At 39.4% G+C, this 27676-nt stretch overlaps 3 protein-coding genes across 5 annotated transcripts; 1 reads left to right on the forward strand and 2 right to left on the reverse strand.

Annotated features, from left to right (window-relative positions):
• Positions 1 to 75: 75 nt before the first annotated feature.
• Positions 76 to 7755, reverse strand: LOC131241326 (uncharacterized). 3 transcript variants are annotated; one of them, XM_058240127.1, is made up of 5 exons: positions 7733 to 7749; positions 7578 to 7645; positions 7065 to 7109; positions 1349 to 1431; positions 76 to 474 (listed from the first exon to the last, which is right to left on the reverse strand). In XM_058240127.1, the coding sequence occupies exons 2-5, from the start codon at positions 7618 to 7620 to the stop codon at positions 319 to 321; spliced, it is 327 nt and encodes a 108-aa protein (XP_058096110.1). In that variant the 5' UTR covers positions 7621 to 7645; positions 7733 to 7749; the 3' UTR covers positions 76 to 318. The 3 variants fall into 3 exon arrangements, 2 of the variants coding, with proteins under 2 accessions (XP_058096110.1, XP_058096111.1); XM_058240128.1 differs by lacking the exon at positions 7065 to 7109 and having other exon boundaries at positions 7733 to 7755; XR_009168994.1 differs by lacking the exons at positions 7065 to 7109; positions 7578 to 7645; positions 7733 to 7749 and having other exon boundaries at positions 331 to 499; positions 1349 to 7058.
• A 169-nt stretch (positions 7756 to 7924) lies between these two features.
• LOC131241325 (uncharacterized) lies at positions 7925 to 11138 on the reverse strand. Its single transcript, XM_058240126.1, has one exon. The coding sequence runs from the start codon at positions 10866 to 10868 to the stop codon at positions 8004 to 8006; it is 2865 nt and encodes a 954-aa protein (XP_058096109.1). The 5' UTR covers positions 10869 to 11138; the 3' UTR covers positions 7925 to 8003.
• Positions 11139 to 13356: 2218 nt separating this feature from the next.
• Positions 13357 to 27461, forward strand: LOC131241327 (uncharacterized). Its single transcript, XM_058240129.1, has 15 exons — positions 13357 to 14134; positions 18838 to 19153; positions 19233 to 19268; positions 20713 to 20806; positions 21826 to 21868; positions 21978 to 22078; positions 22244 to 22308; positions 22759 to 23255; positions 23340 to 23430; positions 23762 to 23908; positions 25414 to 25982; positions 26059 to 26197; positions 26289 to 26357; positions 26446 to 26577; positions 26989 to 27461. The coding sequence occupies exons 1-15, from the start codon at positions 13920 to 13922 to the stop codon at positions 27100 to 27102; spliced, it is 2628 nt and encodes an 875-aa protein (XP_058096112.1). The 5' UTR covers positions 13357 to 13919; the 3' UTR covers positions 27103 to 27461.
• The last annotated feature ends 215 nt before the right edge of the window (positions 27462 to 27676 follow it).

A 27676-nucleotide genomic window follows, 5' to 3' on the forward strand; every position in this document is an offset into this window, starting at 1 on the left:
TGCCTAAATTTGGAGCTGCAGACTTTCCTTATCATCCACGGTGTAAAGACATTTCACCAACAGTCGAAAACAAACTGATGAAAAACCAATCAGAAAAATAACACAAATTACAGGTAATCTACATCATCATCTTAGCCTTTCTTCCAGTAATTTGGGGTCTGGTAACAAATTACCGATCATTACAATAACCAAAAAAAATCAACATGCTTGATGCTTCAGAATTAAAAGGCCACACACAGGTGAATCATCACTCGGCCATGTTTTTTAACCGTGCCTGTAGTAATACTGCAATCTATCAGGAAGGAGTAATACTGCAATCTATAAGGAAATCCAACTGGGCAGGCTTCTGTGTTTGGGGAGTCCAGCTATTAAGAGCAGAAGAGGACAACCATCCCCAGCAGAGTACAGATAGACAATGCTCCACTGCTTGGCTGAAGTATCTGAACCACAACAGGTAAGATCCCCATATCGCATCTGCATCCCAATTTTGCAGTGGCAGCTACACATTAAAAAAAGAAAAGAAAAGAGAGAGAGAGAGAGAGAGAGGGGATTAATAAGCATTCCCATGTTACCCCAACCGAGGGTGATCCAGTTGGTGGGCCTTTTATGGGGTACTCACAGTTTCAGAATTCAGTGACGGGACATGGAACTCACCAGATTCCATGAAAGACAGGTAGCATCCAACTCTTTCCCACTGTCAGGCCACTTGAGTAGGACATCCGCAGTATGCAAATGGTAGGTCTTATCATGGAGGTCGCACCTCTCAAAAAATAAAGTTCTTACACAATAAGTGGGCTACACTTGTATGCTGAGTCCGACCATTAATTGTCCACCGTTTTCAACAGTGTGGCCCACCTGATATGCAGACCGGCCTGATTTTTGAACCAGGTGATCTTTGTTCATTGGGCCTAACATTTTCGTGGCAGAGATGTCCTACACAAGTGGCATATTGGTGGGAAAGATGTACTGCATTAGAAGTTAGCATACAACCAACTGTAGGTGATCAATTCTATATTAACTTGACATTTACTACTATAAATATTTCTAATTTAATTATAAACTACCAAGTTGAGTCAAATAAAGATTCCTTGGATGAGTTTCTAGTCAAATAAAAATGAGTGCAAGGGAGGGAGGGAGGGAGAATATGAGCGAGGGTTGGGAGGACAGCCTCTTCTCACTTTTTTTTTTTTAATTAATGCCCCTCCTCACTTTTATAAAGACGAATGAAAATGCATTCCATACTCCACTAAACATGCACACACTAATTCACTAATTTCACTACCAATAACGAGAGAGAGAGAGAGAGAGAGAGAGAGAGAGAGATGCAAATGAGGAGACTGGACCTTACCCCTCGAACCCCAAGAACAATAAGAGCCAATCCTTCCCAACAAAACATAGAATCACTTGATTCTGATATTAAAAACCGCTGACCTATCAGCAAACAAGGCATCTCCAATGGTAAGTGTTAAAAAAATGATTATGCCGGAATCACAAACAAAATTGACTAAAGCTTCTGTTATAAAGTTACCAATGTATTCCTTAATGGTAATGTTACCTTTATGATACGGGCTGTAATAATGGCCGCTACAGTCTCTTTCTTTTATAGAAAAAAAAAAAAACCCAAAAACCCTGTATTGGCCCTGCAATGGACCATTACAGCCTTTATGGGAGGCGTAACGAGCTGTTAAGGGGGCTGTAACAGCCGTTACAAGTCTTTTTTCTTTTTTTCCTATAATGGCCATTACGACCCCATAACGTGTAACGGTTGCCACCATTACTTTCACGTAACGGCTTTCACGGCCCCGTAACAGCCATTACGAATTTACGATACACCATAAAAGAAACACTCCCAAGACTAAGGTCATACATCCCCTTTAGAGCACACATCAACTAAAAATTTTAAATCACTTTCAATTATTTTGCCTTACAAGTTTCCAACAAAGCTCAGATTTCTGCTACTGTCTTGCCTTGCAAGCTTTCAGCCTGCCCAAGAAAGCTTGAATTTCTGCAATGGTCTTACTACAACGGTAGCAAGCAAATCTCAAAATTCTCGCTTTTCCACCTCCATTTCCACCTCATAAACCAAGACTAGGGGAATTCCTCTTAAGCCATTTGAATGGAATCCAGAACCATCCCCAATATTTAAACACTATCAGGAATGGGGAATAAGTTCCACTGTACAGCAGACTATCAAGTGCCAGGGTGTCAGAGAAGTATGTAAGAAAAGAAAAAGTACACTTGCTTGGTCAGAATGAGGTGTGCAAACCACAGGATTTGGAGGGATGGGAATTAAAAATATCAAGCGATGAAGACCGCACTGCTAGGAAAATGGATTTGGAGATTTGGCATGGAAGATAATAGCCTCTGGAAACAAACCATATCATGCAAATATCAATTGTAGCAGGGAGGATGGTATACCTAAAACTCTTCGTTGTATAGAGCCCCAAGTATTTTGAAGGTAGTGATGGGAGTATACCTTGAATTTAGAAAAGGTGTATACCTTGTTGTGGGTGAAGAAGGTGATTAGGTTCAAGGAAGATGCATGGCTCTATGAAAGATCTATTTATTTGGATTGGGACAGGTTTGACAGAATATCTAGCTACAAGGGAGAACTATTAGGGGCGTGATGCCATGATATCCTACATTCTGTAGGAACTTCATAGATAAGGAGAGAGAAGATTCTGCCAGGCACTAAGACCAGATGCGCAATTTTGCAATATCTAACCATAGATGGCGATGGAAAGAAATAAAAGCAAGATCATTCTCAGTTAAAATATTTTTACTGGATGATGAGTTCTGGTGGAAGATCAGTGCATCTCGATCCGATAGCACGCATGTGGTGGTATCCAGGTCCACCAAAGGTGGGAGTGTTTGGATCAAGGTATGCAAAATGAGTAACACAATGGTAATGACACAGGCCATTCCTGTGCCAAAAAACTATCAGATATAACTGGCCTGTAACAGTCCATTATGAAGGATGTGTAATGGCCCATATATATAAGTCCCCAAAAGGAAGTTGTTTTTCATTTTTCCACCAATTTCTCCCTCTTTTTGATATTTTTGCTTCTTGAGACTGTTTTTAAGGTATTTTCAACTAGATTTGTGCAATTTTTTAAATTAATGCACAAATTTTAAGACATTTTCAAAGAATCAAAGATTCAGGGCCAAACTTGGAGAAAATTGAAAACTTAGTGCAATTTAAGCCCACTAGATTTATTGGACTTTCGGGTTGCTCCTGCCATGGGCCAGGGTTGTTGTATATTTTTTTCATTTCTTTTTCTTCTTTTGTTCTCTTTTTTCTTTTCTTCTCTTTGTTTTCTGGTGCCTTTTGTTTTGGTTCTGCAGCTTTTTTTCTCTGTTGCTTCTGTTTCTTTTTTTTCCTTTTTTTTTTTTTTTAAAGTAGTAATTTCATTAAAAGACAAAAAGCCAATATGTACAAAAGAATATTAGAAACCCAATAAACGCAACGCTATTTGCACCCCAACAAGAGTTGCAACAAACTATTCGATCCCTCCTAAAAACATATATCGCTTTCTCGCTCTTGTTCTTGAAACATCGACCATTTCTTTCTAACCATAATGCCCAAAGACCTGCTAGACGAGTCAATCACCATGTCTTTTTCTTTGAGTTCCCTATAACCCCTCCATGCCAAGTTAGCAGGAAATCGTCTATAGGGGCAGGAAGCACCCGAAGAACCCCAAATAGCTAAAAGAAATGGTTCCAACCTCCCTTGCAAAAGGACATAGTAAGAACAAATGATTCACTGATTCTGCATCTTGGAGACAAAGGAAACATACATTTAGAAGAACCATGTTTCACTTACAAAGATTATCAATTGTTAGCACCTTGTTCCTTCCAACTAGCCATCCAAAAACAACAACCCCGTATTGTCGTACGTATGTCATCGAAGATATCCCCACGTTTCCCTCACCCTCGGTTAGAAACCAATACAATAATTTAACTGAAAAAAATCCTGCTTTATCTTTTAACCATCTTAGCGAATCCGTGTTTGAAGAAACCAGAGAAGCCTCTGCCAATAGTTGGAGAAGCCTAATAAAATCTTCGATTTCTTCATCTCGGAGATGGCTTGTACAAGGGGGAGCCCAAATGACTTTATCACCCCTCCGTGAGAAACAACTAGAAACCTTCATATTTGGCACCTTAGCTAACCCTGCCAATCTTGGGAAGTTGGTTGCCAATGCAGTCTACCCTAACCACCTATCCTCCCAAAAGCAAATGTCTTTCCCATTCCCCAACTCAAAACCTATCACTTCCCACACCCTTTGTTTTAGGGACGCCACCAACTTCCATAAATAAGAGGCACGATACAAAGAAGGTTTTGTCCACCACCCACTCTCATCCACCCCATATTTCCTTTCTATCATCTCCCTCCATCGAGCTCCACCCTCTATCCCAAACCTCCACACCCATTTTCCTAGCAACCCTAGATTCATTTCCTCTAATTTCCTCAATCCTGCTCCTCCTTGATCCCTCGGTTTGCATACATCTTCCCACTTCATGAGATGAAACTTATGTTTCTCTTCCAATCCTTTCCATTTAAAAAAATCCCTTCTTCATCTTTCGAAAGTATTCAACGCTGATTTTAGACACTTGAATAATGACATAAAATAGACTGCAAGATTAGACATAGTATTTATCATAATCATTCTCCCACCTACAGATAGATAACTCAATTTCCATTTGGATATCTTCCGATCACATCACTCGACAACAATATCCCACATGTGCCTTGTTGGTTTGCCTATACACAATGGAAGGTTGAGGTAAGTCAGAAAAGATCCAACCAAAAATGGACGAGAAAAATTTTGTATCTTCTTTAGAGATCCCAACTCCAAGAATCTCGCTTTTGCTATTTGCTAATATTCACCTTCAACCCGGAAACTGCCTCGAAAGAAACTACAATCGACCTAAGATTCTGCACTTTAAAACTATTTTCCTTACAAAATAGAAGTGTTCATCTGCATATTGTAAATACGAAATCTGAAATTTTAATTTATCTACCCCAAATCCTTCCACCAGACCTATCTCTTCTCCTTTCTCTAACATTTTTCTAAGGGCCTCCATCACAGAAACAAAAATTCTTCTAATAAAATTTTCTCCTTTCGACAAAAAAAAAAAAAAAGAAAAAAAAGAAAAAAGAAAAAAGGTAAGCTTTTCTTGCTGCAAATGTATTGATTCAACATTATATTACCAAATCGACCAATCTTGCTAGAATTGTGTTCGATTTTGCCACTTTATATAATTTTTCTTTTCTTTTCTTTTCTTTTGTATTTTTGCTAGTTTTTATATAATTTCCAGCAACTTTTTAAAAGTTTTATCTTTTGCAAAATGTTTGGAGTGTAGATTGTTCAATTACATGTATGAAGTTTAAATCTAAATATGCACACACTAAATCAATGTTCTTCATTTCTTTTTCTATTTTTTGATATTTTTGGGAATTATAGGTTATTTTTTAGATGAATAGTGGCACTTTCTCCTCAAATATCTGAGGGGATTTTTATCAAATGCAAAGTATATGCATTAGTGGGATGAATCCCATAGATTACATGAATTTCATGCCATTTAAGGGCCGTCCAAGTGTAACAACATCGCCCCAACACTATTTATCTATTTTTTTTTTTCTTGAATTTCTTAAGGGGGGTGGTGTCAAATAGTTAGGGATATGTGTTAGTGGGTTCACATATTGCATGAATTTCGATTGTTTTGGGGGCATTCTAATGTACCCAAATCGGCCTAACAATATTCGTTCGAATTCAATTTTAATTTTTTTTTCTCAAATTTCTTGAGGGAAATTGTGTCAAATGATTAGAGATATACATTAGTGGGATGAGTCCCACAGATAGCATAAATTTCAGGCGTTGGGGGTATTTAAGTGTTCCCAAATCAACCTAACATTATTCATCCGAATTTAATTTTAATTTTTCCTCAAATTTCTTAAGGCAAATAGTGCCAAATGGATATGCATTAGTGGGATGAATCCCACAGATTACAAAAAATTCAGATCATTTTGGGGGCATTAGAGTGGTCCCAGATCGGCCAGGCACTATTCATCCGAATTTCAATTTCAATTTCTAGTTTGTATTTGTTTAAGATAATGTTGTTTTAACATTATATATTTATATTTTAGTAGGAGCTTGGGGCTTCGGGGCTAGCTTGGGGTAGACGACTTGAGTCACTAGACAGCTATGGCCCACGAGTTGGTTTAATACAAGGAGAGTTTGGCGATACTTGCTTAGAATTGTGACTTGTGAGTAGAAAATATGGCAGGGATTCCAGGTAATGAAGATATTAGATGGCAAGATTATGAGAGAATACGTAGGATTCGGCACGTGATGAAATGCAATTACTATGGCAGATTAATAACTGGAGGAATTACACCTGAACTATGACTACCCGGTTTGCAGGTTAGTTCATGATTCAAAGATCAAATGACCACTAAAATTATTTGCAATAAAATTTTCCATTTGTATCAATCAAGATGATGAATATGGTACCCAATTTATAACAGTTTTTCGATAAAAAGATTTTGACCATGCACCAAAACTAAGATGGAAGCAATTATTTTCTTCAAAAAAATCAAGCATCGCCATTGTAACTACTGGTTTATTCCTATACCTGGGTGAAATGTGACAAAAGCATTCCATGAAAAACCAAACAAAGACTTGCTCATTGGAGCAAATCAAAAGTTTATAGACCTGAAAACGCATATGCATATATAGACAAAGTAAGAATGCGTTTGGATATACAACTGACTTGGATTGTGATAGCTAAGCCGGGACAGTCCCAAATTGCAATTGCATTCATTTTAAGTTGGCCGTGTAATGGAAACAATTGCAATAGTGCGAGCCAATGTTTCCAATTGAATTCGACATTGTCAAAAGACTCATCTGGTCTACAAAACACTTGCTGGAGATAAAATTCAATGTCTCTTTCTTAGTGCATGAGATGAAAGGTTTATGAATTCTAATATCCATCATTAGATCAACACAAGTTATATATAGAAGTTAAGCAATTCATACGCATAAGTAACTGTAATCATGTACCATGTGGCCGATGCAAAACTTCAAAACCAAAACTTGCCCTCCCTCCTTCATGTAGATCACAAAAAATAAAATAAAAAACAAAGAAGACTAGATAAATTGCAGAAAAGGAGAGGAAGAAAATAATAAAGAAGTACAAGCAGGAAAAATTAAGCGCATATGAAATTTTCAAGGAAAATTTGAAAACAGCATGAAACTAAAATTGAACCTCGTGTTAAAACATGTAGTAATAATAATAATGACAAGAATAATAATAATAAGGAAAACGATGACAATACAACTTAAGTTAACCATGGAAACTTGGAAAAATAGAATGTGGGGAAAAAATGAAGTACATTAAGCACTGACCTTCTATCCGTTCGCATTACCCAAATAAAAGCAATTTTGTGCAAGAATTTAAGAAATGACAACCACCAAATAAACTAGGGTTAGAAAGCAAATCTAACAAGGAGAAGGAGAGACTAAAAAGAGAGGAAGATAGAAATAGAAGAAGGTTGAGAGATGAAGATGCAGTACCTCTAGAAGTTTGAAGGAAGAGATCGCATAGAGTATGGAACATCTCCCATGAGCCCCTTGATCTTCTGCTGTAGAAGTAAAGAACAACATTTTATGAGGGTCTAAAACTACACATCTTATTCTGAACTGGGACTACTGCACGCACGCATGCACACCTCTAATAAAAATAAAGAAAACCCTTTTGACTTGCTGCTAATAAAACTACATCCAACTAACAAGCATCATCACAGTCAGCAAATCTGACCTATTAGAAGTGGCAGAGATACAAAGTAGAAGGGGATTGCTTGGGATGCATATACAAATAGTGTGACTACTGACTACAAAGCAGGAGCAGCAATTTTTGTAGCTTTGTGAAAGTGCATTCTTGAGACTCCAGATTCATGGCATGCCAGGGATAAGGGCTATTGTTTTCAACTCAAGAAATCCCTATGTTTGCTTAGGAATCTTATTTGAAGTACAGAAATCTTCATATGGCTTGAAACTCTCTTGCCATTTCGAAAACTGTCTCTTCAAGCATTTATAAACATTGAGCTCCTCTGGGCCAAAGTTCATTGCAGGTGAATCAAACTTCAACTGCACCGGGCTTAGATCATCAAACATTTCCAACCCAATATTCTCCTGCCCATCATTTGGAGAAGATGCTTTGTATTGTATCCGAGAAACAAAAGTTGTGAATTTCTTGTCTTCAACAGTGGATCCTGGCACCAAGTGAGGCAGTGACACTCTGTCTGTCTGATTGGACTCTTCCTTTACCGAGCGCTCAGCAGTGTTGTTCTTTTCATGGCACATTGTGCCAGCATCTAAATGTGCCTTGGGTTCATAGAAGAAAAAGGTTTTCTGACATTGCACCTCTTGAGAAGCAACCCACTTCTCATTGTCACTAGCAAGGGAGACAGAATGGGTGTCATCACATGATAACAAATCATTAGCCATGTTAATGAATTCATTGCAGTGATTGGTCAATTCCGTCTCCATTGAAAATCCATCCACTCCACCTTTCGGGCCAAAAGTACTGCCCATACTGATTTGATGAAGGGTAAGCAACACAGTAAGAGGAAGGACTGGGCCAGCAAGAGTATCTCCTTGCTCTGCTTTGCATGGCCATTTCTCACTTCTTCTGGATGGTTTCCTCAAGAAAAATGGTGGCATCTGCCCAGGAGGAAAGCCAGGAACATCAAGGAATTCCACCCACCTGTCCGTTTGACACATGAGAAGATCCAAATGCTTGAAAAATGCCATCTGTAAAAGATCCAACTGCAAACCTGACCATATTCTACTGGATGCGATTTCATGTATGCTCGTGGGAAAGTTGATGCTACTCAGAACATCAACAGTTGCAGGAAATGACCCAATTGGGTCGACACCGGCAACCTTCAACCTATCACGTATAAGTTCCCTTGCATCCCGAGTATAAGATATCTTGCGGGTGTCGCCTTGTTCAGTTCCAGCACGGTTTAAATGATGGTTCTGCATCTTTGAGGCCAAGACGTCAGCAAGATTTCCATTGAGGTGTCCAGAGAGATTGTCCAACTTCAGATAATGACATTTAGTAGGAGCATCGTCTTCCTGATCCCAAGAGTACAGCAAAGAATCTTCAAAGTGTAATGAAGCTTCTTTCCTGTCACATTTTATACCCACAAAATCACATGATGCTCGATACCTCTGCAATTCGAGCTTTCCAGATGACATGAGCCTAATCAAGGTGAACCCGCCAAGACCATTATCTTCAGGAGCATTCTCCAAACCACATGCAGGCTTTGGCAAAAAGAGATATTCAGGGAGGATACAAAATCCCAACACCATTTCTTTCTTCAGCTGCCAATCAACACCAACCGGAAGCATGGCCTTGGAGAAGTCCTCTCTTACAAGGCAGTTGCCACAGCGGCATTCACGCCCTGATAATGAGAGAGCTGAGGGAAGGTCCCATGCATACAGCGAATTGCCTAGTTTTGAGATTTTAGACGCAATCGATGCACCTGATGCTGGTAGAGGAGGGCCATAGAAGAAGAGACTAAACTCACAGTTCCAAAAAGACCCTGCCAGAATGGCAAAACCAAATTCAGAAGAAGACTTGAATGCACCATCCTCCATCGACGGCCTCAGCTCTGACAATCTGTGCATATCGATGTAACACGGGCTATTGAGATTGTGATCCCATTTCAAGACAGGCATTAATGGCTGCCGTGTATCAAAAAGTAGCAGATTGTATTTTGTAGCCACCGAAAAATAGAAATCGTCAAAACTTGCCTTGCAAAGTGCGATAAAACGGTCCGTCTGCAATGAGTGGACCTGAATTGAATCGCACATTTCAATCTTTGCCAGGACTGTCACGCTGCTTTGCTCAAACCTTAAATCTACCAAGTAAACAGCAGTAGAGCAAGCAACAATCAAAATTCGAGGATGCCAGCTGAATTCGCAGCTCAACCAATCACCCTTCCCCGAATCCAAGCTACCTGCAGCCAAATCGCTCTCCGAAACTTTAACCCGAGTTCCACGCAACTTCACCGGCAATCGAGATACCCCAAGACATTGACTCAGATCGAACAGACGCAATTCACCACTCTCTAACAGAACCATGCTCTCTTCTTGCATGTGTGGATTCCAACAAGCTTGCAAGACACAGACTTTAAATTCCACAGAAGCCAGGTGAACTAGAATGGGTCTGTCCAGATGATTGGAACTGGAAACCCTAGTCTCAACCTTAATCCAATGAACAGAGTAAAGAGTGCAGACCAACAAGAACCCTTCCGTGACAGAATTACCCGACATCGACGGACCAGTCGCAGCATCAATGGCTGAAATCATGAGGATGCGGTGATCAAGGGGGAGTTGGAGCTTGAAGACATCAGCATCCTTGTCAGTCCAGATTTGTTGGTTGGTGGGGGAGAAGACGACGTAGCCAATGCAGTCGGAGTTGGGGCCGGTGGAGAAGAAGAGGATGAGGTCGGAGTTGGGGCGACGGATGGAATGGAGGGAGTTGCGGGAGATGGGAGGTGGTTGGGGGCCTGTTAAAGGTGGGAGGGAGATGGAGTTGAGGAGGGAGGAGGGGATGAAGCTGGTTTTGGAGGATTCGAAGAAGGAGCGGACGGAGCGGCGGAAGATGGAAGGGTGGAGAGAGGGAGGGATTTGAGGGGAGAGAGATGGAGAAGAGAAGAGGATGGTGGGAGGAGAGAGAGTGGGGTAGAAGTGAAGAGGGCCGAAGGAGGAGGTTTCTGAGGAGGCGAGGAGGAGAGGTGCCGGAAACACGGAGGCGATGGACCATAGAGATTTCCATTGATCAGAGAATTCCATCGAAACTAACCAGTCTTCTCCTTTCTTGCTCTTCTTCTCTGCCTCCTTTTTCTATATATTCATTCCCTGTAAAACCCTAAGAGAGAAGGGGGGGTTTTTTCTGTTGAACGCGGCAAATTGGAAATCCGTGATTACCTTGGACGAGCTCGTTCGGCCCTGCGTTGAGATCGCCACGCCAGCTTGTGCAGTGCATCGCTCGGAGGGTCCCATGATTTGAACCGTCCATTTTGTGGAACTATAGTCCAGTAATCACACACTTCAGTGATGATCCTGACGGTTGATCACCAATAGTGAACGCGAGCCGTTGATGATGCAAAAATCTGATCTACCCTTTTTAGACCTTCGAGTACTTGCGACGGAAGAAGAGGTCCTCTCTTTAAAATGATATGAGACGGTTGTTCAGGAGCACTCTAGTCCAGATGTATGTGCTCGTGGGTTCGAGTTGACCCTATGGGGGGGTCAAGCCATTTTTACTCACGACGTGAGCCATTGAAAAGTTCCTCCTTCCCACTGTTTTAAATTCAATGGGACGACATATAACCACACCTCTCCCTAGACTGGAAGATCCTAGCCACCAATCTTGAGACTCTTTTTTAGATGGATGTGGATTTTTGTTTTATATTTTTCTATATTTTTCCTTCTTTCCAAAAGTCTATTCCTAAGATACTAGGGAAAGGTGGGTTTTCATCCGGGAGATTTCCCTGGGCCCAGCAGACCAATGGTCTAGATCACTGGACCATGGGCTCACCTCTTAGCCCGACCACAACTTATTTACTGTGCAAAGCCTCGGTCTCGGACCGTATAACTAAAAGCGGGGTCCGACCACATAGATGGATCGTCCACGTGTGTAGATGCTGGGTGGGGCCCACTGCAATATATGTGAGATTCCATCCATTCGTTTTTCGAGTCTCATTTTAGTAACTGCAACAAAAAAATGAGGCAGATAAAACACTCAAGTGAATCACACGAGAGGAGAAATTGAGAAAAGAAATTCTCACCGTTAAACCTCCCTCAGCTCCACCTTAATGTTTACAATCTATCAAAACTGTTTACAAGGTGTTAATGTTATGCCAGAGTTGTAATGGTGAAATATTAATAAGGTGTGTGTTATATATTTTTATTTTTTGTTAGCTTGTTAGTACAAGCAACATTGTCAGTACACACTCCAATGTTAGCCACCCCCAGAAGCGAATCGATACACCTCAGTGCTGAAACCAGGTATCTTCGCTCAACCTACCCCATGAGCTACTGGTCAGGGTGTAACATCCAACCCATTGGTAAGGCCAATAAGAGTTGGTTAAAGGTAAAATACAAAGATAGAATTGGTCTAAAACTTTACTAGGCCATGAAAAGCTTTTAATTGTTATTTATTATTGTTTCCAGTGGTGTGGTCCACGTAAGATTAAGATCTGCTTATGTCATGGAATCGTGTCATAAAATGAGCTGAATAAGCGGATAGGCAATAGGAAGTGGATTGCCTAGTGCTCACTACACTCAGTGTACTGGCTAAACCATTTATATATTTTATCCTGTTCAATTCATCTATTTACTAGATAATTTTAGGACTTAGCCCAAAATTGAAGTATATACAATATTCAAATTGGCCACACCTTGACTACACCATAGTGAACAGTTGAATTGAATGTCTACAGTTGAAAAATTCTCAAGGGCCATAGAAGTTTTGAATAAAGCTCATATGTGTGTTTTCCCTTCACTCATGTATGTGTGATCTTACGAACACGTTAGCTGATAAATAAACATCACTTTGAGGCTTAGAAAGGTTTCAATGGTGGGAATTATTATCCCCACTTTTTTCTTGTGATGTGATCCACTTGATCTTTGGATATGCTTCTATTTTGGGCCTAACCCTTTAAACTAGATGAAAAAACGAATGGCATGGATAAACCACATGCATTGAAGGTGGACCCAAATGAGTTTACTCGGGAAGATAAGAGCGTACTGCAGTCCCATTTCGTATAAATAACATATTCATTAAACAACGGGTCCCACACATCCGGTTACAGGCGTGGCATGTGGGAACCGTCGGATGAGATAATTACTGTACAGATCCTCGGGTCGAGGAGCAGCGAAACTCGAAAAGCAAACAAAGAAGAGGGCGGAAAAGGCGGGAACTGACTCGAGCCACTCTCCTCTCCGCCCAAATGAGTAACGACTCCCTCCTCTGAAATTTTCATTCCAAAAAATGCACCCGGACGACCTGCTTTAACGGCTACTTTCTAGGGTTATATACGGTCTCCGTATAAATAGGTAATCGAAGAAGCGACCTGAGCCAATAGATAGAGAGAATGAGAGCCAGGAACGGTCTCAGAGGAAAAGTTGATTTCGTGTCGTAATTTCAATAAACCGTTCGGTTCTTGTACTAGTTTCTGCCACAAATTTTCAGAATCTCTGTTTTATTTTGTAGATTTCATGTTGATCCAGATCTCCAAGTTCTGAACTCTGTTGAAATATCCATTTCTCAGTCGATATTCGGTTCCGGAATGAAAGATTCAGTTTCAAGAAATTCACGAATTTTGGGGTGATTTCTTTTGGATCTTTTTAATCTAGAAAGGCCCGAATTCTCATTCCTTTGGATCCAGATTTCCATTTAAATTCTCTTTAGAAACCAACATTTGAGATTCATTGTGAAATTAAAACAAGATTGTGATCTTTCTCATCTGATTCATTTAAATCGGACCTGCAAATTTTCAAGTTTCCGACGTCCAAAGTAAAAATTGAGCCATCTTCGCCCTTTGAAATCTCATAGCCACTGAATTCTCCACGAAATCTTTTTGTTTTATTTATTTATTTCACTTTTGAAATCTCTTTTTGCGGTTGGAGTCTGGAACTGAACAAAAGGAAAAGAAGATAAACAGATTCTCTTCTCATTCACTGATATCATTCTTCCTTCTTCACATCAAGAGTTTCTGCTTGGATAAGGAAAGATCGCTTTCTTTTTAAAGATCTGCCCATCTCTTTGTTTGTTAAGAATAGAGAGAGGAAAGGTGGAGTTTCGGATAAAAGAATTGGATTTTCAAGCATTTCAACGTGATGGACCAGAAAAACGTTCTCATGTCGGCACTGAGTGTCGGAGTCGGCGTTGGTGTCGGGCTTGGCTTGTGTTCTGGACAGACAGTAAGTAAATGGATGTCGAATTCTTCTTCTTCTGGTGTGACTGCTGATCGGATCGAGCAGGAGCTGCGGCAACAGGTCATCGATGGAAGAGATAGCAATGTCAACTTCGATGACTTCCCTTATTACCTCAGGTAAAGGGACAGCATAATCTTATATGGCAAGCAAACTCTATTGGTCTTGTAACACCATTAAAGGCTAAAATACCCTCAATGTAAACAGGCAATCCACCGTTGACTATATAAATATATCTGATAATAGTGCAGCCTGTGCAGGGATGCAAGCATCACAAGCCATCAAGGCAAAATAGGTGGCTTTTGACGTAGATGATAGAGTTTCAGATCCATCAATTGATCTGGTTTTTAAATGAGAAAATACTGTCTACCAATTGGATATGGAAGTGATCGTGTACCAAAATTTCCCACCCTATGATAATGGCAAGCGTGAAAGTGTTTTACCCTCATTTTCAATGCACTGCGCAAGATTTTGGTAAACAATCTCTTGTTTACCAATCGCTGCGGAGAAGTTTGGCTCTTTTTTGATACATTACGGCTTCATTTGATTTTTAAAGCTGCCAGTGTTCATCAATAGGTTGCTTGTTTAATAATTAGCGTCACAGAAATTCCCATTTTCGTCTTTCATCTTTTGTTTTCCCCTGCTTTTGCCTAACAGTACTCTTCCTTCTTTTTTTCTTTTTTGTGGTGTCTGAATCTATAGTTGTGATGTGTTGCAGATCTCCATCTTCTTATTGTTTAACAATTAAATAATTTATCTCCCTTCCTAATTAATTAACATTAGTAAAAATTAAATTATTTCTTGTCCCTTCCTAATTAATAATTTATTTCCCTGGTTTTCTTCAACATTTTTTCCTGTTTCTTTCTCTCAGTGTTTCCCTGTCCACTATCTACCAGTTTTATCTTAACGTCCTTCTCTGGCAAATATGCATTACACATTGTAAACTGGAAACATGACTGGTCCCAGCATAAAGCAAGAAAGCTGAGCTAAATATAGAGGCACATCCATCATTTGTTTAGTTTCTCCTGATTGAAGTGCTGATTTTATATGCACAACTTTTTTCTACAGAACTATTTTTGTTCTTTAAGGTCCTGTTTAGGGTGAGGGATTTCGGGTTGTGATTTATGAAATCCATGGATTTAATCTCCCTTGTTTGTTTTTTATTGAGGATTTTCCAAATGAGAAAAATGTCTTCAAACTTCCAAAAATGAGAGAGAGGAAGAGTAGAACCCTGGTTCATGTTGGATGCATTAATAGCGAAAACCAGAGGATACTAGTAAAAGACATTGAGATCAATGAAAGGTAGAGAAGCTATTTTTAAGTTGTTAAAAGACAACCACTCTAAGAGCATAGGGATAGAAGGGACTATAAACTCAAATGACGTAGGACACTAGAGATATTTTCGTAGGATTATGATATTTGAAGTGAAAGAAGCTTTGAGAAAGATGAAAATGTGAAAGGCCCTTGGACCAAATGGTATACCAATAGAGGTTTGGAAGTGTATGGGAGATACTTGGTTATTTGGGTTGATAAAGTTGTTTGACAAGATTGTAAGATTGAAGAATATGCCAAACAAATGGAGAAAAAGTACCATGGTACCTATTTATAAGAACAATGAGACATACAGAGCTACACTAACTATCGTGGGATTAGACTCATGAGCCATACTATGAAACTTTGGAGAGAGTGATTGAGCAAAGACTAATGCATAAGACGAATGTATTGGAACATCAGTTTGGTTTCATGCCTAGGAGGACTATCCACTGAAGTTATTTTCCTACTTAGACAATTGATGAAGAAATATAGGGAGAGGAGGAAGCATCTCGACATGGTCTCTATTGACTTAGAGAAAGCATACGATAGGGTCCCTGGAGAGTTAATTTGGGGATGTTGGGAAAGAAAGGAGTCTCAAGAGGATATATTGACATGATTGAGGATATGCATGAGGGAGCGGTAACAAATGTGAGAACCACTAGTGAAGAGGCAAGCGAGTTCCCAATTACTATAGGCTTCAGCCAGGGGTCAACATGGAACCCATACCTTTTTTGCATTGGTTATGGGCGAGTAAACAAGGCATTTGTGTGAAGAGATCCCATGGTGTATGTTGTTTGCAAACAGCATAGTTTTGATTGACTAGACAAGCGAGGGCATAAACACAAAGCTAGGCATATGGAGGGGTGCCTTAGAATCTAAAGGATTTAAAATTGGCCAAAACAAAACAGAGTCTATGGAATGCAATTTTATTAACGATAGGAGTGAAAATGAGGAATCAATTAAGGTTGTTTTCCAAGAAGTTTCCTAAAATGACCACTTTCGATACCTTGTGTTAATAGTTCATGAGAGTGGAGATATTGAGAAGGATGTTGCCCAAAGAATTCAAGCTTGGTGGAAGAAATGGACATGTGCCTTTGGAGTTTTATGTGATCCCCATGTGCCACTCAAATTGAAAGGAAAATTTTATAGGATAGGTATAAGACCAGCCATGCTTTATGGGACATAATGTTTGGTAATTAAAGAATAGCATGTCATAGGATAAACGTAGCTGGAATGAGGATGTTCAAAGGGATTGTGGCAAGATGAGGAAGGATAGAATTAGAAATGCAGATGTTCAGAGGGATTGTGGCAAGTTGAGGGAAAGTAGACTTAGATGGTTTGGTCATGTTCAACAAAGATCAAGAACCGCAAGTGGTAGGAGTGATTTGGTACATGTCAAAGACTCTAAAAGGGCAAGGGGAAGGCCCAAAAGGACGTGGATGGAGGTAGTGAGAAAAGACTTGAGGACCTATTGTCTAACCGCAGGTTAAGGTTTGGCCCTCGATAGAGTGGAATGGTGGAACATGATTCATGTAGCCAGCCCCACTTAATTGGGATAAGGCTTATATGATGATTTGTTAAATCGGCAGATTTCCCAAGTCCGCACCCCATAAATTCATGGATTTGGGGCAAATTTAAATCCCAAAAATAAAAAATAAAGACTTTACAAATCCACAAAATGAAAGACTTGTTTTAAAAGCAATAAAAGTTGGGGTTTTTTTGCATATTCCCACATTAAAATAGGGTATTTTCAAATACCCACACAAAAAATTGGCGTTGCAAATGACTATATCATTAATTCCCCATGATTGTAAATATCCACATTCCATCAAATTTTCAACAATTTCCATTAACAATAGTTAAATAATGACAAAAGGCCCACAATTATAAACTGACGAAAATGCCAATTAGTATGAACAACTATAAACAATAACAAACCTCACTATTAGATAATAAAAAAAATTTACATTCACCATTGACTATGGGGCCTTAAAGATGGATCGTGTGGGTTGTGTGGATGGACCCCACAAATAATTCCCCAAATCTCAAGGGAGAGGAGAGAGCAGGCAGCAGTTTTTTGGATTTTTATTTTTTATTTTTTTAAAAGTTTTAGTGCAATAGGTAGGTTTTTATTTTTAACCTCAAAGGGTGAGGGATGCTCCAAAAGTTAACAATTGTTTACAAAAAGAAAAATGTGTACTTGCAATAACAACATATTAATGGCATGGTTATTTACAAATTCAACCTTTTTAGGTGGGTATTTGCAAATAGCCTATCATTGATGTAGGTATTTCTCAAAAACCCCTATAATCCATTGCAATAAATGGTCTGACATTGCCATAAGTGCTCCCATATTCATGGATTAGTAGGTTGACTCCCAAACAATGGACTTTGGGATTTGCCAAATCTGAATCCCTAGAGCAAATCTTTGAATTTGACAAGTCCATGAATTTATAAAATCCAGTCTCATTTCCCTAAACCCCAAACATGCCCTAAGGCCCGTTGGGATTGAGGGATTTGGGGTTAGGATTTGAGAAATTCATGGATTTCAAATCTCCCATGTTTGTCTTTTATTGGGGATTTGCCAAATCCGTAGATTTCCCAAATCCACTTCTCCATAAATCCATGGGTTGCAAATAGAAATCCCCAAAAAAAAAACTCTTAAGACTAGGCGAATCGTCAAAATGAAAGACACTTATAAAAGAAAAAAATAATAATATCTTTGCAATAAATGCTCTATCACTGTGATAAAGCTGTCCATATCCACGAATTTTTAGTTGGATCCCCAAACAATGGACTTTGGAACCAAATTCCAATGCAAGTCCATGAATTTGACTAGTTCATGGACTTACCAAATTCACGTTCTCATTTCCTTGATCCCAAACAGGCCCTAAGATTCTAATAAAAACCCAACTTTTGTGTTAGTCACAGACAGAACTGTGTCCCATTTTTAATAGTTGTATGCAAGGACACATTTTAATGAGATGTGAATCATTCTTTAGTGATCCTGACATGGATGGACCATGACACAAAAATCACAGACTAGATGGTCCACATCATTCAATGGAAGGTCCACAAATGGGAGATAAAAGGACAAATAAAATAAATGAGTAATAGCACATTCAACATGAAAACGTTTAGTTAGAATGTCGAATTGGTGCAATTTTTTAGCTACATAACATATATTCTTGGGCCTGCTGATGAAAGGTTCAGCTCTTATACACATGGAAAGTTTTTTTTTAGTCAGACAGGAGTTTCTGTCCATAACAGCACAATCTTTTCTCTTTTAATAATAGGCATTGAATAGTGACTCTCAAGCTTAACATCTGCCCTGCAATGACTCCAGTTGTTTAAAAGGATGCTTGTGTTATCTTAGGGCAGTGGTTGTCAAGTGGCTTTGTTGTATCAGACGTCTCTTCTGCAATTTCATGCAATTTTACATACTTCTTTTCTTGGACATTGCTACATTTTTGTTCTGATTTCCTTCTGCTGTTTCTGTCTACAACAGCGAGCAAACGCGTGTGTTACTGACGAGTGCAGCATATGTTCATTTGAAGCAAGCTGACTTTTTTAAGCATACCCGAAATCTCTCTCCTGCTAGTCGGACCATTTTGCTCTCAGGACCTGCTGGTAGGTTTTCTGGAATATGTTCTCCTTTAGATTTAGTTTGGAAATACTTTTTTGTTTGTGTTTATTTTTATAATAAAGTTGATTTTGAAAGTTCATATTTTGAAGAGCTTTACCAGCAAATGTTAGCCAAGGCTTTAGCACGTTACTTTGAAGCCAAGTTGTTGTTGCTTGATGTAACTGACTTTTCACTAAAGGTGAGAAGCTACCATTGCAGTTTTGCTTGGTTTTTACTTGCTTATCATACTAATGTTGTCCACTGGTGTTTTGCCACAGATACAGAGCAAATATGGCACCTCCAGAAAAGAACCTGTAAGATTTCTATATTAGTTCCAAGCATTTGGTATCTTGTGCTGCGTATAAAATTGTCTCTTGTCTATACCCACTGTTAATAGAACCATACATTCCTACGAAATTGGCTCCCTAATGCATGTCCAAGGCTCATCATTGGGTCCAACATCTTCTGACTTGCTTTTTGCTGTTAATTACGAGGGCTAAGTTTTTTGGTTTATAGTCATTGTTTCTAGAAGTGCTGATTTTGTCAATGGACTGGATCTACTAATGCGGGGGTTTTCACACCAGGCTTGAGTGGGGTGGCCTGTGGGATGCAAGGGCACACTCGGGGTGGGCAGCCTGTGGAACCCACAGATTTGGGTCCCATGTGAGGCAGGCAGCTCATGTGAGGCAGAACCCATGGATTTGGGGCCCATGAGGAGGGTTCGGCCGAGGATCTAACCCATGGATTTGGTGCCTCGACTATGAGATAAAGGGATTATTTCGCCATGCTCTATCAATTCGAGCTTTTAGAGCAAGTGGTTAATTGTCCTGCATCATCTACACATGCCGTTTTTTGTTTAGCGATTATAATTTGGCTAAAACTTTGCTGATATAAACTATCCTACTTTGGGTTGATTAGATTGATTGGAATCAAGATATCTTGGTTAAAGATTCAATAGGATTCTAAGATGTGTCTATAACGTTTAAAAAATTGGTTATTCCTAGGAGGTAGAGGCATTATAATTTTTCTGAGTTTTGTGAAGTTGTTATTTAGGTACTTGTAACTAGTGGTATGCATGTCTAATGCATGTGGAGTCTTCAAAATGGTCCGGCAGGCCCTATATGGAACTTGTCTCCCATCCACAAAGAAAGTTGTGCTGATGTGAGTGGTTGTCTCCATATCTGGTACACCCGAGTAGGTCCTCTGATGTCCCCATCAATAATATAAACGGGTGAGGGGACAGACCCCTTCACCACGATCATCCAGCCACACGGCCTAGCCATGTGTGGCACATGTGACATGGGCAATCATATATGTCTAACACTCTACACTTTTTCTAAGTTTTGTGAAGTTGTTATTACATGTAACCATTGTAAGATTTTGATATTAATAAGTTGTTTATCCCTCTCTAATTGAATAGTCCTGTGTGTTGTGTTTTCTTCATCTATCTTAGCAATTCGAGTATTGGATTCACATTGATTTGATATCAAATCATCATCTATTTGGTAATTGGATTGCATTACTTCCTCCAGATATGGATAGAGTTCTTAGAGAATGAAGTAGAAATTGATTTCCAGTAATTTGGGACATTGGTATCTTCATACCCATACATGCATGTGTACTTCTTCGTATGGTGATTTTGCATAAAACAATATATCATTTATTTCCTTCACTGCTTGTCGAAGAGATGACTTAACCTGCAAACTTGAAGCAGAACAAATATTCAAACTTATCTTCTTTCAATTCCTTCTATTGTAGACTTTCAAAAGGTCCATCTCTGAGACAACTTTGGAGCGGATGTCCAATTTGTTTGGATCATTTTCAATCCTTCCACCAAGAGAGGAATCTAGAGGTATTAAAGGAAGCCCTATCTTCTTCTTTGGTAGCACATTTAGGTTAAAAGTCCCCAATTTGAACTATATTCCTGGGGCTGATGAATGTTGTTTGTTACTTGTCCCTTGCTCATTAGTAATTTGATCCACCTACCATGGTTCTAATGTCATCTCAATATCACTACTGATATATGCTTACCACAAAGTCTTGATGGGATCATGAGCTTACAATAGTATTCAGAGAATCAACCTATATCTCAGCTCCAGCAAAAATATGTCATGAAACAAGCAGGGCCAAGCCCGAGGGGCCTAGAGGTCCTAGACAATCAACCTTCTATTTTGCAGTGTCTATTATTTGCATTTCATTTTGAATAGAATGCGCTAAAATATCATATCTCACCTTCAGTATATTTTCTTTTGGAATAATTTTGTCTTTCTAAGATTGTCATGGGAAATTCTTTCCCGATTGTGGAGTGCTATATTCATGTATTAAAAAAAAAGAAAAAAATCATTTTGTTCCACATCAGACATCTCTAAAGTCATTTCTTGTTGCTTTCATTTTCATAATGATCTAATCTATTCTTTTTCAATTATATAGATTTTGGAAAATGAGAAACACCTTTGACCACTGACCACAAATCAGCAGTCATCATGAGTTTTTAGTGGGTGATGACTAAATTCCTAGTTTTCTTGTTATACCTACTTAACAAACTGCATACCAGATTATCAACCTTCTTGATCTTATCCATCTTTCTGCCCAATCACTTAAATGTTGCTTAATCGGCACAATTAAAGGTCCATAAAATCAAATTGGTAAGCGGGGGAAATATTGGTCCTACAATTGTCATCATTAGGCATCTTGTTTGTTCCAAAGTTCCAAGTTACGGATTTTATTGTTGGAAATTTTGGTAGTACTTTATGTTACCTATCATTAATTTCTATGCTTTAAAACTGTATAGTAATCATGTCTCTTTTTTTCATATCAAATTCTATCTTCTTCCTTCCAAGTTATAGACTCTGACTAAGAGGATTGTTGCAGGCACATTAAGGAGGCAAAGCAGTGGTATGGATTTAAGGTCAAGGTATAGCATACTTGAGGTTACTCTTAGGGGATGCGCAGCTTATAAGAATCAAGCTTAAGTTACTTTCAGCATATTAGTTCCCACTTGTGTTATCTCCCTGTATTTGTAGGGGATCTGAATTTGAGCATGGTGCTCAAAAGCTTCGTAGAAATGCTTCTGCTGCCGCTGATATCAGTAGCCTTGCTTCAAACTCTGCTCCTGTTAATCCAGGTTCTTATCCCATGATTTTTTGTGTCAGCGGACCATATGTTTATACCTGGAAAACTGTCCATTATCAACCCTGACCAACTAACTTCTCCTCACATTGCACATGCGGGTTGAAGATGTCTGGAATTCTTTATCTAAAAGCTTGTTGGTGATTTGATTCTGTTTCAGCTCCTCTCAGGCACACTAGCATCTGGTGTTTTGATGAGAAACTTCTTATACAGTCACTTTACAAGGTAAACTGCCTCTATTTTGTTGTCTAGACTACAGCATAACCTGTTTCATCCTAGTTGTCTCTGGTTTGTTATGGAACAATGGCTGTGTTTGGTTCATGCCACGAGAAAAATAATTCTAAAACAATTTTCTATTCTTCGTAAAATTTCCAAAATTCATGAAATTATACTTGCGGATACTAAAGAGATTTTTCTTCATATTTCACAATTTACAGAAACCTACTAAGAGTCTAAGAGTAGAAATTCGAAACCTACTAAGAGCCTAAGAGTAGAAATTCCAAAGTCATAAATTTGTTTTTCTATGCCTGTGAAATGCTCATGAGCCAAATGCAGCCTGAATGACTTTCTGATGTAAGATGTTAGAAACTATTCATGAAATGTAGGTTCCAGGGTGTGTTTAGCAATTCAAAGAGTGGTTGATGGGTGCATATAAATGTTGATTTCACTGTACAGGTTCTGATTTCAGTATCGAAAACCAATCCCATTCTCCTCTACATCAGGAATGTTGAAGAGCTTCTATTTAGATCGCAAAGGCTATACACTTTATTCCGGAAAATGCTGAGCAAACTATCAGGACCAATATTAATCCTTGGTTCAAGGATGTTGGATCCAGGTAATGATTATAGAGATGTGGACGAGAGGCTGACTCTTCTATTCCCTTACAACATTGAGATTAAGCCACCTGAAGATGAGACCCACCTTCTCAACTGGAAATCCCAACTGGAAGAAGACATGAAAGTGATCCAGTTTCGGGACAACAGAAACCACATCATCGAGGTACTCACAGCAAATGATCTTGACTGTGATGATCTGGGTTCAATCTGCCTTGCGGATACGATGGTTCTCAGTAATTACATAGAAGAAATTGTTGTTTCAGCAATTTCACACCACCTGATGAATAACAAGAACCCTGAGTACAGAAATGGGAAACTGGTTATTTCATCCAAGAGGTTAGAATAGTATATAATTCTGCTGTTATGACTAGTAGTTTTCCTTTTATCATTCAATTTCTTACTAACTCTTCCATGGAACAGTTTGTCCCATGGATTGAGCATATTCCAGGAAAGTAAGCTCAGTGTCAAAGAACCTGCTCTAAAGCTCGAAACAAACGCTGAAACTAGCAAGGTTGGTTTTATTTCTCACTGGAAAGGGAATGTAATGCAGGGGCATTTTCACACCGGGCTCGAGTGGGTTTGCCTATGGGATGCAGGGGCACACTTGGGGTGGGTGGCTCGTGTGAGGCAATACCCATGTGGTTTGGGACCCACAAGGGGGGTTCGGCCGAGATCCTAACCCATGAGATGTGGGGCCTGGGCTATGAGATAAAGGGATTGATTCTCCATGCTCTAACAGTTCGAGCTTTTAGAGCAAGTGGTTAATTGTCTTGCATCAGAATGGCATCAAGGCTTGAGAGTACTAATACGAGATTCTGCCTATTTCTTTTCATTCATTTTAGGAGGGTGAAGGGGGAAATGCAACTGTTGGTGTGACGCCTGAAACAAAAACTGAAGCTCCGGGACCTGAGAACAAGAGTGAGGCAGAGAAATCTGTTGCATTAGTGAAGAAAGATGGTGAGAATCCATCTCTTCCGCCAAAATTACCTGTAAGTTTAATTTGTTCTAATTTTGTGCATGATATTTCTCGAATTTGGTTTCATGCTGTCCTTAGCTTCCAGATTTTGGCCATTCATAGTGACTCAAGAAATGCTCTGGCAGAACAAAACAAAAAAGAGAAGGGAGAAAAGTTCCTTCCGCACAAGCAATTAGCTATTAAATGTAGTTTTGCATTTCATATTTTGGTAGAATTGAATAGTCTATTAAAAACAAAATCAAATGAAACTGAATGAAATCTCAACTCAGCTAGATTCCTTTTCCAATGGTTGATTCTTCTGCTAAAGCTATCAATGACTCCTGCACCTGAGCATGCCTCCAGCCCCTCCCATAGGCGTCGAATCAGAATCAGATCTATTGAAGTTTAATTTCACCCATCCTGCTGCCTTTTTTCTCAGGGGCAAGCATTTCCTCTATAGATTCACTGGTTTCAAACCCCACACCCAGCAGAATTCCGTAACTGTTGTAGCTAGTCTTGTGAGCATTTCCTCTTTTCCCAAACGGATTGTCATTGAAAATCTTTGCATTACTGGCCTTCCATATGTGAAATATTGTGAATGGAAATATGGCTGACCAAAGGAATTGGAGTGGGCCCTCTCCCTTGGAATTTGCTAGCCATGCGTCCATTGAGTTAAAAAATGGAAGTTATTAAACATGTCCATGATTTCCCAATGCAATGTTTAGGGTCTGGTTGGTGGATGCTTAAACACAAGTTCATATCATTTTAGTTATTTGTAATTATATGTTAGAATCATAATCTCGATAACCAACAATCATGATCTCTAGTACATTATTATGATGAACTAAAATGAGATAAACTCATTTTTAGTCATCTACCAAAAATGCCCTTGGAACTTCTTCTTTTGGCTCAAAGCACTGCATTTTTAGTTCCCAATGGATATTTCTTCAATTTCAGGCATGGTAGTGACTGGCATTACTGGTACAATTTATAATTGTATCTTTGAGTTTAAATGCAATAGTACATGGAATAGTTTGCTTTTTACTTCAAACATCCTGTCCTGTTGCAACTTTTATTTCTTCGACATCCAGAATATAGTGGCGATATGCCACGGTTTTCAATTCTCTTCCGAAATAAGTAAACAGGCTTTCTTTCCATAACTCTCTTACCTTAGCTCGGTACTTGTAATAATATCCTGCAGTTCTGTTCTGCCAATACATATAACAGATCCAGGTCCCGTGCACTTAGATATCAAAGGAAAACAGGCAATGAGTATGAATAAATTTCCATATTAAAATTGGACTTGGTTAGCAGTTGGCAACTCATGGACACATCCGTATCTGATACAAATTAGATTTTCTTACCTTTTTTCTTAATTTAAGTTCTTTGGATATTATTTATCAAGACCATTATATATTAATCACTATATGAAGCTGGTTTTTTCTTTAGTCTTCCCCTGTTGGTTATTTCCTTTTGTTTGAATTGCAATAATGTATTCCTGCCAAACTACTAGATCAAGTTCATTGGTTTTGACCACAGGAAGTTGCTCCCGACAATGAGTTCGAGAAGCGCATTAGACCAGAGGTCATCCCTGCCAGTGAAATTGGGGTGACATTTGCAGATATAGGTGCCTTAGATGAACTAAAAGAATCACTTCAGGAGTTGGTCATGCTTCCCCTTCGAAGACCTGATCTCTTTGAAGGAGGTCTCCTAAAGCCTTGCAGAGGAATATTGTTGTTCGGGCCACCTGGTACTGGAAAGACGATGATGGCTAAGGCTATTGCCAAAGAAGCTGGAGCGAGTTTCATCAACGTCTCAATGTCCACCATCACTTCAAAATGGTTTGGAGAAGATGAGAAAAATGTCAGGGCATTGTTTACTCTAGCAGCAAAGGTCTCTCCTACTATTATTTTTGTGGACGAGGTTGACAGCATGTTGGGGCAACGGACTAGAGCAGGGGAGCATGAGGCCATGCGGAAGATCAAGAATGAGTTCATGACACATTGGGATGGGCTCCTGACAAAACCTGGCGAGCGGATCCTTGTTCTTGCAGCGACAAACAGGCCGTTTGACCTCGACGAAGCAATCATCAGACGGTTTGAGCGCAGGTATTTGTGCATGGTCATGTAATAACTAAAGTGATGTTTAAATATTCTAATCCTTAATCGTTACTGCAATGAACAGAATCATGGTTGGTCTGCCATCCGTTGAGAATAGGGAATTGATACTGAAAACACTCTTGTCAAAAGAGAAGGTCAAAGAAGGACTTGACTATAAGGAGCTTGCGACCCTGACAGAAGGATATAGTGGAAGTGACCTTAAGGTCTGTATGTTTCTTAAAGCCATTTGACAATTAACATGTTGTTTTGATTCTTCTTTTCTAAAAGAATACTTTGAACAACTGTTGAGAGCAGAATTTGTGTATGACGGCGGCATATCGGCCTGTCAGAGAGTTAATACAACAAGAAAGGCTAAAGGATTTGGTAAGAACTCATATTGAGATAATTCTGTTTCACACTTTCAAGACAATTCCTTGACTCACTGTCGTCTCACCAAGATACCTTTTCACAGGAAAGGAAGCGGAAAGCAGAAGAAAGACAAAAGGCAGCAGAGGGTTCAAACAGTAAAGAAGAAGAAATGGAGGAAAGAGTAACTGTCCTCAGGCCGTTAAACATGGAAGACATGAGGCTCGCAAAGAATCAAGTCTCTCTCTCTCCCTCCCTCCCTCTCTCCCTCCCTCTCTCTACGCATACATGTGGCATAGTTATAGCTGATCTGTTCCACATTGTTGGCTCTAATGTGGGTTGGGCATCACCCAAAACCAGATTGTTCCTACCTCTAATTAACAGAGTTTTGTTGACTTTGGAACACTGACCTCTTTTTCTGTTTTAGCCAAGCCTTTGATGGCTTCCAATCAGGCAGTTGGGGTCACCCATTTGGTGTGATTATCTGGTTATGACCCATCATCAGAGCCTCTGTTTCAGCAAGCTAATTAGCACTTTTCGCCTGTCTGTTTAGTTTATTCAGTATGTTGGGGAATTGCAAAGCAAGCAACTGAGTTGAAGACAGTAGTTATTCTCTACTTGTTTCCTGAACGTAGATTTTGCAATGCAGGTTGCAGCCAGTTTTGCATCCGAGGGCTCTATCATGAGTGAGCTGAAGCAATGGAACGAATTGTATGGGGAAGGAGGTTCCAGGAAGAAACAACAGTTAACGTACTTCCTTTAAGTTGGGAGTGAATAGCTATCACACTCTTGAATCCACAGGTCCAGTGTCCACAATAGATGGCTAAAGTCTTAGGGTCTGTTTGGATCCTTGTATTGCTCAATCCAGGATTGGCCAATTCAAGGATCTAAACAGGCTTAATTGGGAGTGCAAGGAGCGTTGTCTGAAGCTTTCAGGCAGTTGTGTGCTTGGGAGATGCCTGAAGCATGGACTGAATGCTCCTACAGATGCCTGGAGGATTCCTTGCAATCTCAGCATCCTTGAAATCCAGTGTAATATTGGTCACCTAATAACATATTAGGTACATGTGTATCATCATTCTTTAGTTAATGGCTTTGTTTGATCATGCCTCTAAAAGGAACTTGCAACTGCTTTTGGCCTTGTTTGTATGTTCTTGAGGCTGTTGTGGCAATTAGTTTTCTTCCTTTATTTCTTTCTTTCTAGTTGTGTTTGTCATATGATTAGTCTTGAGGAAAGATTCTAAATTTTTATTTTGTTTATTTTTCTTGGTGCAGAGATGGACCCAAAATTTACAACCTGTTGATGGACAGAATGGGTCCAGTCTTTGGCCCAATCT

This window comes from Magnolia sinica, chromosome 3 (genome assembly GCF_029962835.1).
Source record: "Magnolia sinica isolate HGM2019 chromosome 3, MsV1, whole genome shotgun sequence".
Lineage (NCBI taxonomy): Eukaryota > Viridiplantae > Streptophyta > Magnoliopsida > Magnoliales > Magnoliaceae > Magnolia > Magnolia sinica.

Excerpts from the sequence above, each read along its gene's own strand:
- LOC131241326 (XM_058240127.1), bottom strand. The coding sequence starts at position 7,620 with ATGTTCCATACTCTATGCGATCTCTTCCTTCAAACTTCTAGAG. Across the intron at positions 7,110-7,577 it reads CTTCCTTCAAACTTCTAGAG|GAGGGAGGGCAAGTTTTGGT; the intron begins GTACTGCATCTT and ends ATCTACATGAAG. Across the intron at positions 475-1,348 it reads TTGTTCTTGGGGTTCGAGGG|ATGCGATATGGGGATCTTAC; the intron begins GTAAGGTCCAGT and ends ATTGGGATGCAG.
- LOC131241325 (XM_058240126.1), bottom strand. The coding sequence starts at position 10,868 with ATGGAATTCTCTGATCAATGGAAATCTCTATGGTCCATCGCCTCCGTG.
- LOC131241327 (XM_058240129.1), top strand. The coding sequence starts at position 13,920 with ATGGACCAGAAAAACGTTCTCATGTCGGCACTGAGTGTCGGAGTCGGC. Across the intron at positions 23,256-23,339 it reads CTGGTTATTTCATCCAAGAG|TTTGTCCCATGGATTGAGCA; the intron begins GTTAGAATAGTA and ends TCCATGGAACAG. Across the intron at positions 23,909-25,413 it reads CTCTTCCGCCAAAATTACCT|GAAGTTGCTCCCGACAATGA; the intron begins GTAAGTTTAATT and ends TTTTGACCACAG.